The 10,503-nt window shown below is 41.9% G+C and overlaps 2 protein-coding genes and 1 long non-coding RNA gene across 3 annotated transcripts; 2 read left to right on the forward strand and 1 right to left on the reverse strand.

Moving 5' to 3' along the window:
- The first annotated feature begins 4,149 nt into the window (after nucleotides 1-4,149).
- On the forward strand, nucleotides 4,150-4,580 carry LOC117649740. Its single transcript, XR_004587996.1, has 3 exons — nucleotides 4,150-4,210; nucleotides 4,391-4,447; nucleotides 4,527-4,580. It is a non-coding gene; the product is annotated as an uncharacterized LOC117649740 (long non-coding RNA).
- Nucleotides 4,581-4,821: 241 nt separating this feature from the next.
- LOC117649898 (extensin-like) lies at nucleotides 4,822-5,829 on the forward strand. The gene has a single exon (XM_034393082.1). It carries the CDS (start codon nucleotides 4,822-4,824, stop codon nucleotides 5,827-5,829), a length of 1,008 nt encoding a protein of 335 aa, XP_034248973.1.
- A 2,135-nt stretch (nucleotides 5,830-7,964) lies between these two features.
- On the reverse strand, nucleotides 7,965-8,929 carry LOC117649899. The gene is made up of 5 exons (XM_034393083.1): nucleotides 8,800-8,929; nucleotides 8,492-8,687; nucleotides 8,276-8,417; nucleotides 8,066-8,204; nucleotides 7,965-7,987 (listed from the first exon to the last, which is right to left on the reverse strand). Exons 1-5 carry the CDS (start codon nucleotides 8,927-8,929, stop codon nucleotides 7,965-7,967), a joined length of 630 nt encoding a protein of 209 aa, XP_034248974.1.
- Nucleotides 8,930-10,503: the final 1,574 nt, after the last annotated feature.

Raw genomic sequence — 10,503 nt, forward strand, 5'->3', positions numbered from 1 at the left:
ACGCTCTAGTTCTACCAGTGCACCGTTACAAGTTACTCTTTGGGCCAGCCGGACTGTATGCCAGTCAGTCAGCCACTCAACGTGCACTCGAGATATGGTTTCACACCAGGCCGTATACAGCGAGCTGATTCTGAACTGTCTGTCGCACTCATTGAACATTCCGTAAGGGTGCGAGAGAGATAGCGAAGAAAGCAGTGCTCGCCATCGGCCTGCAGATAGAGGCAAGGGACGCGCTCGATGTTGGACGCTTTTCTCAGAAGTTGGGCAGGAAGTCACACACGGGTTGTGCCAAAGTTAGCGATCTGTATCGCTACTTTTCCTGTTGCAGGACCAGTTGTGGTAATTATGGGACACGGGGTAAAAATGGGACAGCTGATTCTTCGTCAAGAATCGAGATTTTAGAACTTGTGCCGTAGCAAATGTGATTTTCTCAATACATCACATTTGGTATGTTATGCGTTCAAAAATGTCAAATCTTGACTAATGAGCTGTCCCATTTTTACCCCGTGTCCCATAATTACCCCAAATGACCCTATTTCCTCTCTGGCGCAGCCACCCAGCCCTGGATTATCCCTCTGTAGAGTATGGGCAGGGAAGAATCGAAACCGTGCAGGAGCGGAGGAAAATCGCACACCCGTGAATTGTCACATTCTGTTATTAGGATATACTTTTCACACAGAAGATACTCTACACTTTTTAATACAAAAAAAATGAATGCATTTCTTCATGATGCGAAGCAATTCTACAATGCCTTCATTTTCTTTGCAGTTATGAAGCAAATGCTTCGTAGGCTTTGAAGAGTGTACATGGGAAAAACGGTTCGTGCTTTTCACAGGGACCCCATCTGAATCGCCAATGTCGTCGCCAGGAAGCAGGAACCGTTTTTCCTGCGTACTAGTTGTTGGAGCCCTACTCTAACACGTGACAGCATTAGTCATTCTCAAAATTAGCAAATCCAGTCTAAAAATAGGGCGTCCGATTTTTATTCATCCCTTAGATGTTCGGTTCTTCTCCGCTCTGACCCTGAAAGGATGAAATTAAAAACGCTGGGCCGTTGGTGAAATAAGGCATACGTCAAATCCTTTCAATGCATGAAGAGCAAAGTGTTCACGGACATGTCCCTTGCACAACGCCCTCAAACATGTCACTGATGCACTGGTAAAACTAAGGCGTAGTATTACGCCTTTCCTCAAGCGTAAAATCTTGAAGCGTACTTCTGCGCTTGACTTCAAGCGTAAGAAGAGCTACGCTTGAAGCCAAGCGCACTCAAGCCAGGTCAGAAATTCTTACGCCCTGCTTCAAGCGTAAAGTCAGTACGCTCAATTTCAAGCGTAAAGAAAACCTATGCTCAATTTTACAAGCACAGGAGAATGCGCACATTCATCATCTGAAACCAGCCTCATTTAATTTCAATTATATCTTACATAAGCCTCATGCATTCTTCATACAATAAAAAACTTTCAAAGAAAATTACAAAATGTATGAAAAGATGTGTGGGGTCCAAGTCCTATAGGCTTTAGGACTCCGAAACACTCCAAAAGTGTTTACACCGGCGCAGTTCTGGCATTCACTCTTGAGACACTTACCTTGTAGTGCTATCCATTAATTGTTCCTGCTGGTTGGTTTTAATGTTTATGATTTGTTTCTTAGTCTCAGACCGCTGGCGCTGGTTTTCATGTTTCCTGATGACATGCTGAAGGCCTGGCCCCACAGACAGAGTACATAACCTGGTGCTGAGAGGACAGTTCGATTTTACTCTACTTTCAAGTTTGTGAGTATGCTGTGACTGGGAGCATAAAGATTTCTTCTGGCGACACACTGGGCACAACTTCAAAATGATTGACATGGTGCAAGTGATGACACTGATCCGTTTGAAATAAGTTTGTCAACACAAACACACATCTTGACTATTCACCCTCAGTCTCGAGTGCAAATAAGTTACTTGTTGCTTTTCACACTCCGGTATCTTATTTGCACTCGAGACTGAGGGTGAATAGTCAAGATGTGTGTTGTGGTTGACAAACTTTATTTCAAACGGATCAGTTTTCATCACTTGCACCTGTCAATCATTTTGAAGTTGTGCCCAGTGTGTCGCCAGAAGAAATCTTTATGCTCACAGTCACAGCATACTCACAAACTTGAAAGTAGAGTAAAATCGAACTGTCCTCTCAGCACCAAGAGGTTATGTACTCTGTCTGGAGTGGGATCGGGGAGCTCTCGGGAGAGTTCTCCGTGGAGGGAGAAACTCTCCGCCCGACATACACAAGGCGGTGGTGGAAAAGGCGGCAGGCGAAGGCGGGAACGAGCGTAGCGTTGGCGCGAGAGGAGAGAGATTTCAGCGAAGCGAAGTAACCGAGTGTAGCGTATTCGATTTTGATTAATACCGAAATACGGATTAAGACTTTCCAAGGTAAGTGTGTGATGACTCTTTTAATTATTTAGTATTTTCGGATAACCGTCAAGTTTTGTTCGGATCGCATCTCGATCGCATCTCGGCATCCTAGTCTTTTGACTTGGGACTTGAACATATTTGATAATTACAACTTCGTGCATTTTGTCCAAGACACTTTTGACAAGCTTTTATTGTAATTAATTTTAAGCGCTGCTTAAATAGGAAGGTTGCGTGTGGTTCCTAACCTACTCCACCGACGCGCGGTATTGACGCGGTGAAGCGCCAAGCAAGCCTAGGCCATTGGAAGTGATAGAAAGTTGACGAGTAGTCGTGATTTTTTTACAATCGCAGCGTCTTGTTGAAATGATTATCCGATATAATAAAAATTGAGCGTGAGATTTTCCCTTTTAAAGACTTAGTATGCTCGTTCGTACTGGTCTTAGTCTCGTCCGGATTGAATCTCAGTCTTCTGCCTTTCCATTGTACTGAAAACCTGTTCTAACGTTCTATGCTGTTGAAGAAGTGCTTTTCAACAAGCGTTTCTATTGAGTATAATTGCTCTGTTTGTATTTTCCTTGGAAACGTTGTCAAATAGAGGTTATGGGTTCTCGTAAACTTCACTGCAAAGTCAGTTTGTGTGATGTTGCAAATTTTGCCCTTAAGGTTCCGCACTTATTTCCTCATCGAACACCATGTAGTGGCTTGTGGGCAAAATATTTTTTTATAAATCCTTTGGTTTGCAGTGCGCTAGAAGCTCAGTTTAAAGTGTTTTTACCTCTTGTTTTTTGTTCCTCAGATGGCTCAGGCTGTGCGCGGAACAGAGGAGCAAAAGATATTCCTTGTATCGTACAGGGAAAAGGAATCCTGCCTTCTGCCAACGTGAGTTTCGAGGTGCCCAAGGACTCCTCGAGCTTCGTCAGAAGTGGAATTTGTTATCAGAAATGCTTAACAATGTACCGAATGGAGCAAGAAAGACCCCGGATCAATGGCAAAGGGTAAGAAGTCCTCAAAATTTTTAAGTAATATTGGTCACATTTGCAGTTACCACTTATTAGTGTGATTTCTTTGTTTAGTTTTGGAATGATAAAAGAAAAGCTGTGAAGAGCAGAGCAGCTCAAATAAACCAGTTTCTTGGGCGAGGCACTGGTGGGGGGAGCCCTATGCTCCTTATGACATCTTACGAGAGGAGGGTTTTGGCATGCATGGGCGGATTTACCAGAGTTTTTGGGTTCACCCAGGTTGTTCCCCTTGGAGGTATGTATGGCAGCTTGAATTTAATTTTCTTTAATTTTTAAATGATCCTTGCCCCTTAATTTTCTTTGATTTCTTTTTCAGGTTGACCCAATGGCGTTTAACATTCCTGTTCATAATGCCCCTCTACAAAATGTGCATGCCCCTCTTCCACATGCTCCTGTTCAAATTGCTCCCGTTCAAAATCATCCTCTTCAACATGCTCCTATTCCATATGGTCCTATTCCATATGCTCCTCTTCAAGGAGCTCCTGTTCAAATTGCTCCCGTTCAAAATAACCCTTTTCAACATCCCCCTCTTCAACATGCCCCTCTTCAACATGCCCCTCTTCAACATGCCCCTCTTCAACATGCCCCTCTTCAACAAGCTCCTCTTCAACATGCCCCTCTTCAACAAGCTCCTTTTCAACATGCCCCTCTGCAACAAGCTCCTCTTCAACAAGCTCCTCTTCAACATCCCCCTCTTCAACATGCTCCTGAAAATGCCCCTCAGTATCAGCAAGGGCCAAATGCAATGAATGCATTTGAAGACAGAATCGCAGAGGGCATCCCACCTGCTGAACTTGATGTAAGCATATCATTTTACTTATATAAGGACACAAATGAAACGTTATTCATGGGTAGAGCATAATGTAGTTTTCAAATATCGAATGGATAGTCTTTTTACTTTTCTCTTTACATTCTGGTAATTTACATTCCACATAATTACCTCTCTGAAAAATTACTTGATGTTTTTGTCTGTTTATAGGTTCAACCTGAAATTGGGCGAGAGATAGACATGCAGTGGGTTTTGGATCCCTCAGCAGTACGTATTTACATAGATACTTTTTTTTTTTTAAAAATTTTCTTTGGCAGTAGTTTAATTTTTTGTCTATGTTTGTTAGGTCCCATCTAATACTGTTGAAGAAAATTATACACCTGACTTGCTGTTCCCATCTGTAAGTTATCAAAAACCAAAAGGAAGTACCGTCTTGTTTTACTTTCTTGTCAATTTATGATATCGTGTTTGTTTGTTGACAGATTCCTGCATCATTGCCCCAAGCACCCCAGTCTGCCACTTCTGTGACATCAAGTATATCAACACTTACATCGGTTGGGACTGCTGCTCAATTGACGCCGTAAACAAAACTGCGCAGTCGATGCCATCATGTTCTAGAGCTACATCTAAACCCAACATTCATGAGGATCCAGCCACCAGTAGCTCAGTCCGCTGCATCAACAGCTGTGAGGGCCGCTACTCAACAAACTTCTAAAGTGTCATCCCTGACACCTGCTAGGACTGATCTGACTCCTAAACAAACTGCGAAGTTTATGCAACCTCAGCCATCGTGTTCTAGAGCTACATCTCAACCAACATTCATGAGGACCCAGCCACCAGTATCTCAGTCCGCTGCATCCACAGCTGTGAGGGCCGCTACTCAACCAACTTCTAAAGTGTCATCCCTGACACCTGCTAGGACTGATCTGACTCCTAAACAAACTGCGAAGTTTATGCAACCTCAGCCATCATGTTCAAAAGCCACTCCTCAACCAACTTTCATGAGGATCCAGGCTTCAGTGGCTCAGTCAGCTGCATCAACAGCTGTGAGTGCCTCGAGTCAACCAAGGATTCCTATTTCATTGGTTAGGCTCACTGCTCAACCAACTGCCACAGTGTCAACCCTGACACCTGTTAGGACTGCTCTGCAAAATACTCCTAGACAAACTGTGCAAGTGATGCAACCTCAGCCATCATGTTCTAGAGCCACTCCAACACCGAAGTCAAAGTTCTTAGCTAAACCGGCTGCAAAGATACCTGCTGCATTGTCTGTGGTGAGGTCCACTGCTCAACCATCGTCCATGAGGATTCAGCCACCGGTGGCTCAGTTACCTACATCAACACCTGAGAGGGACACTGCTCAACCAACATTCGTCAGGATCCAGTCTGGTCCTTCAACCCCCATAAGGACCCCACCTGTGCCTATTCCTCATGCTCCTGTGAAGGTTTCTACTCCCTCTGCACCAGCTGTGTCACTGCCCTCATCCACACCAATGAGACCTATGAAGAGACTTGTTGAGCCGCACAATTTGCCACTTGAGCCCCTTCCAGCTAAAGTACAGAAATCTTACGAGAATAGAACTGTAAGATCCAATCCTGTGGCCACTTCAACTCCAGTCAAGGGGAAGCAGTACACTCACCACACCTGAACCAAAGGTTGTTGATGGATTGAAGTTTATCATCATACGCAGGCCCCCCCTTGGTGAGATTCAGAACAAGCAGCCTTCCCTCGGTGAAATTCAGAAGAAGCAATAATCTAGTCTACGATCTAGTTTTTTTCTAAGTCTGATTTGGTCTGAAAGGGACTTTTCTGTATTTCAGTTTTAAATTTTTTCCCTTTGTTCGTTTCATTATGATGTTCCTTTATTATATATCTAAGCTATTATGAATGTGATTTGTATCCCAAAAATTGCTCTTATCTACCACATTCTATGTCTATTCTCATAACATTAATTTTTTCAACATACAATGTTCCTTTACTATTTATCTAAACTAGTTATCTTCCTGTAAATTACTGGGCAGTAAATGCCCCTTATAGTAAAAGAAGGGACCTTTATTTATTTTACTTTGTAGTATGAATGTGACTTACTGTAACCCAACTGTGAATGTCCCTTATACCCAAAGTAGGTACCTTTATTTATGTTACTTTATAGTATGAATGTGATTTATTGTAACCCAACTGTGAATGTTACTTATACTCAAAGTAGGTACCTTTATTTATTTTACTTTATAGTATGAATGTGATTTATTGTAACCCAACTGTGAATGTTACTTATACTCAAAGTAGGTACCTTTATTTATTTTACTTTTTAGTATGAATGTGATTTATTGTAACCCAACTGTGAATGTTACTTATACTCAAAGTAGGTACCTTTATTTACTCAACTGCGAATGTTACTTATACTCAAAGCAGGTGCCCTTATTCATTTTACTTTATAGTATGAATGTGATTTATTGTAACCCAACTGTGACTGTTACTTATACTCAAAGCTATTAAATTTATGTCAACATTTTATGTCTCATATTTTTAATTCATTAAATGAGCCCCCTAGCGCTACCCCCCACCCCTTCCAACCTCCTCAAGCAGTGAGGGTTTGTAAAGCATCCCTACTCATGATAAGCGTGAACCACCTCCCATGAAAAATAGATTCCAAGTAAATAGCTCTCCTCCCAACGCAGACTCGTCAGTGCTGTGTGTGTACACATGTTGCAGTTGCTTGCAGAGCAGTGAAAGACCTGCCTATGTCGACTACCAGGAGGTGGAATTTTGTACTGAGACGTTGTCTTGTTGTGTGCATTTGGTTTTATTTAAACTTTTCTTTAAATTTGATTGCTTCTAGGAGAGATTGGAATCACTGGAGCTTAGAATGAATAGGTTCAGGCGAGTAATTTTGGAGGCTCATGAAGACAAATAGATAAGATACTTCATTTGTTCACATAGTAAATAAACAACTCCACAGCACAGATACAAATACACAACAGAGTATCGACCAACCACATCAGAGTGCAAGCTAAAACATAAAAAGGATAACTAAAAGTCTACTCAGACACACTCACACTGACATTCATACACTCATCCATACATATTTACAAGAGAGTGCGGGTACACTTTGTTCACCTCAATTCATAGCAGCAAAACAAAACAAAAAAATACTTCTTTTAAAAAAAAAACACAATAGGTTTGCAGCTGTTCGTCTAACTCATACTGATCCTATGACTTCGTGTCAGGATTCCACAAATTCCTTCAGACTGTAACACTCTGTCAATAAATAAAATTCAAGTTTTTAGCCCCTCGCTTACAACAAAAGTTTTACTGATTGCGCATTTGTTCCAAATAATCAACAACCCTCTGCCGGACATCCCTTCCTGCCTGTAAGAGATCAAAATAATTCTCATCCAGTTCATTTAAAAATTTTTCCCTCCCATTCATTAAAGTTGTCATTTCTAGCTCTATCTGCATTTAACTGGTAGTATGGGACTTGGGCCAAAATGCAGAGATTGTGCAACACTGCTACAGCCACAATGATCCTGCAGGCCTTGAGAGGAGAATAATGAAGAATTCTCTCATCATTAATTGCCCTGCAATGGTCAGGAGAAATTTTCATTTATATAAAATGCCTTGATAAAAATATAAGAGTGATGAACATACCTGAACCTCTGTTTCATCAACCCAATAGTGTTCTCCACAGTGCAGCGGTCCCTGCAGAAATCCCTGTTGTATCTCATTTCTGGGGTATCCTCATCTGGTTCCCCCCCACGAGCAAACGGAGTGAGCATCCACGGTTCATGAGGGAAAACCAGAGTCACCTTGGGAACATGGAAACAATGGAGTATATACTGGAATATCATGACAACCTGTACAGCATAACTTAAGCATTGCCTTACCTAAAAGGAAACAACGTTCCTCCTCGTTTAACTCGATCATCTTCCTCCGAAGTGCACTGTTAGCCCAAATGTATGAATCATTAGTAGCCCCTGGGTAACGGGATACTATATTCATGACATAAAAACGTTTGTCACAGGTCTGAAAGTAACATTAATGTCAAAGACTAATCCTCAATGACTTAAGGAAAATACTTTAATTTAAACACTAACCACTAATGCATTTATGCTGGCAAAGGACTTTCGCCCAATGTAAGCTTGAACATTATCTTCTAATGTTGGCTTCATAATTTTAACTAATGTTCCATCCGTATATCCAACAGCACCGGGAAACCTGCCACCCAAATATTGATTCCTGAAAGAGAAACAAAAACTAGATTAGACATATTTTTTTTGGGGATTACAAATTAAGGAAAAAATTATTATTACCTGGCAACACATGCTCTCATTTGCTCAGCATTCCTTGGAAACTGGATCAGTCTACTGACCACCTGTGGATGGTTTAGTGCGAGGGTGACCTCAGTAAGGTGGTCCGACACTGTTGGCTGCGCTACTGCAGTATCTATACTCTTCCCTGTGGGCCTTTGATATGATCCCGTTGCATAAAAATGCAGCACACCAAAATCTGTCACAACAGTAAAAATCAATAAGGGGAAATTTAAACAATCGTCCAATGGAAGAATCCAATACATTACATAACTTCAATGAAGCACCTTACCTTGATCTCCAAAAGGCACAGCGAGAGGACTTGTAGTTCGAGGAATATGTGGACGAATGGGAAACCCCAAGACTACGAACAAGATCTTGCGTCAGCCTGTATGAGGCAATGAAAGTCTCCCGAGTGACGTCGAAAGGGGTCATGAGCATCTCTTATTCTTCTCCGAAGAAGAATTAGTTGGTTAATTGTCTTCTTCTCTCTGCCCTAAACCTCTGTTCCATGGTCTGAAAGAAAAATAAAGAGGGTGAATTAGAAACAGAGCCAAAAAGGAAATAATACTTTTAAGTACGAAAAGCCTCCTAGGGTGCATTCCATAACCTAGCTATATCGAAACACATTAAGGAAAAATGCAACGTTAAGGAACAGTGATAACATAAAGCTTGTCAAGAGTATGTCTTGGAAAAACACATTTAGTTCTAGTTATCGAACATTAAAGAAAGAGGTTGAAGTCCCAAGTCCAAAGACTAGGATACTAGGATGCGATCCGAGAAAAACTCAAAGGTTATGAACGAAAATAGTAAAAAATAAAAAGAGTCATCACACGCTTACCTTACTATATCTTAAGAGGTATTTCGGTAATAATCCAACTGTCCAAATCGAATTCGCGATACGTGTACCTTTGCTTTTCTCTCTCGCGCCTCGCGCCGCTACGCTCCCTCGTTCCACCGCCTTGTGTATGTCGGGCGGAGAGTTTCTCCCTCCACGGAGAACTCTCCCGAGAGCTCCCCGATCCCACCCCCGTGGGGAGGGCCTTTAGCATGTCCCTCAGGAAAAATGAAAAACCCGCGCCCGCGGTCTGAGACTAAGAAACAAATCATAAAAATTAAAACCAAAACCCGCGAACAATTAATGGATAGCACTACAAGGTAAGTGTCTCAAGGTGAATGCCAGAACTGCGCCAGGTTTAAACCTTTTGGAGTGTTCCGGAGTCTTAAAGGCCTATAGGACTTGGACCCCCAAACATCTTTTCATACATTTTGTAATTTTCTTTGAAAGTTAATTTATTGTATGAAGGATGCATGAGGCTAATGTAAGATATTATCTGAAATTAAATGAGGCTGGTTTCAGACGATGAATGTGCACATTCTCCTGTGCTTGTAAAATTGAGCATAGCTTTTCTTTAAGCTTGAAATTGAGCGTACTGACTTTACGCTTGAAGCAGGGCGTAAGAATTTCTGACCTGGCTTGAGTGCGCTTGGCTTCAAGCGTACAAACTCTACGCTTGAAGCAGGGCGTTCCAGCCTTTAGTACGCTTCAAAGAGGCGTAATACTACGCCTTAGTTTTACCAGTGTGTGTAATACTATGATGTCTTCTTGCCGCTGCGGTACAGGAGGGAGTAGTTAAGTGTTCTACACTGTGTAACGTAAATAAGGACGGCCCCTCAGGGAGTTCTGAAGCTATCGCCTTGAGTGCGTCAAGGACAAAAACTGTCTCTGGCTGCGCAGTTTGTAATCTCTTAAAAAGGCGAAGGCGTCATTATCATCGAGAACCTATAAAGCCCCAATCCGACTGACTCACTGACTGACTCACTCACTCACTCATAGAAATGTTTGGGGTGAAGGAGTGGTCGTAGAGACTTGCGGTTTTTCCATTCAATTCCAAATTTTTTGGGAAAATTGGGAAAAATCCCAAAAGTTAAAATTCCTCACCGTTTCCGAGAAAACCTACTTTATCTACAAAAAAGGGAACAAATTTTTCACCGTTTCCGAGCAAATCTACTCA

The sequence above is a fragment of the Thrips palmi genome, unplaced genomic scaffold (genome assembly GCF_012932325.1).
Source record: "Thrips palmi isolate BJ-2018 unplaced genomic scaffold, TpBJ-2018v1 HiC_scaffold_4, whole genome shotgun sequence".
Lineage (NCBI taxonomy): Eukaryota > Metazoa > Arthropoda > Insecta > Thysanoptera > Thripidae > Thrips > Thrips palmi.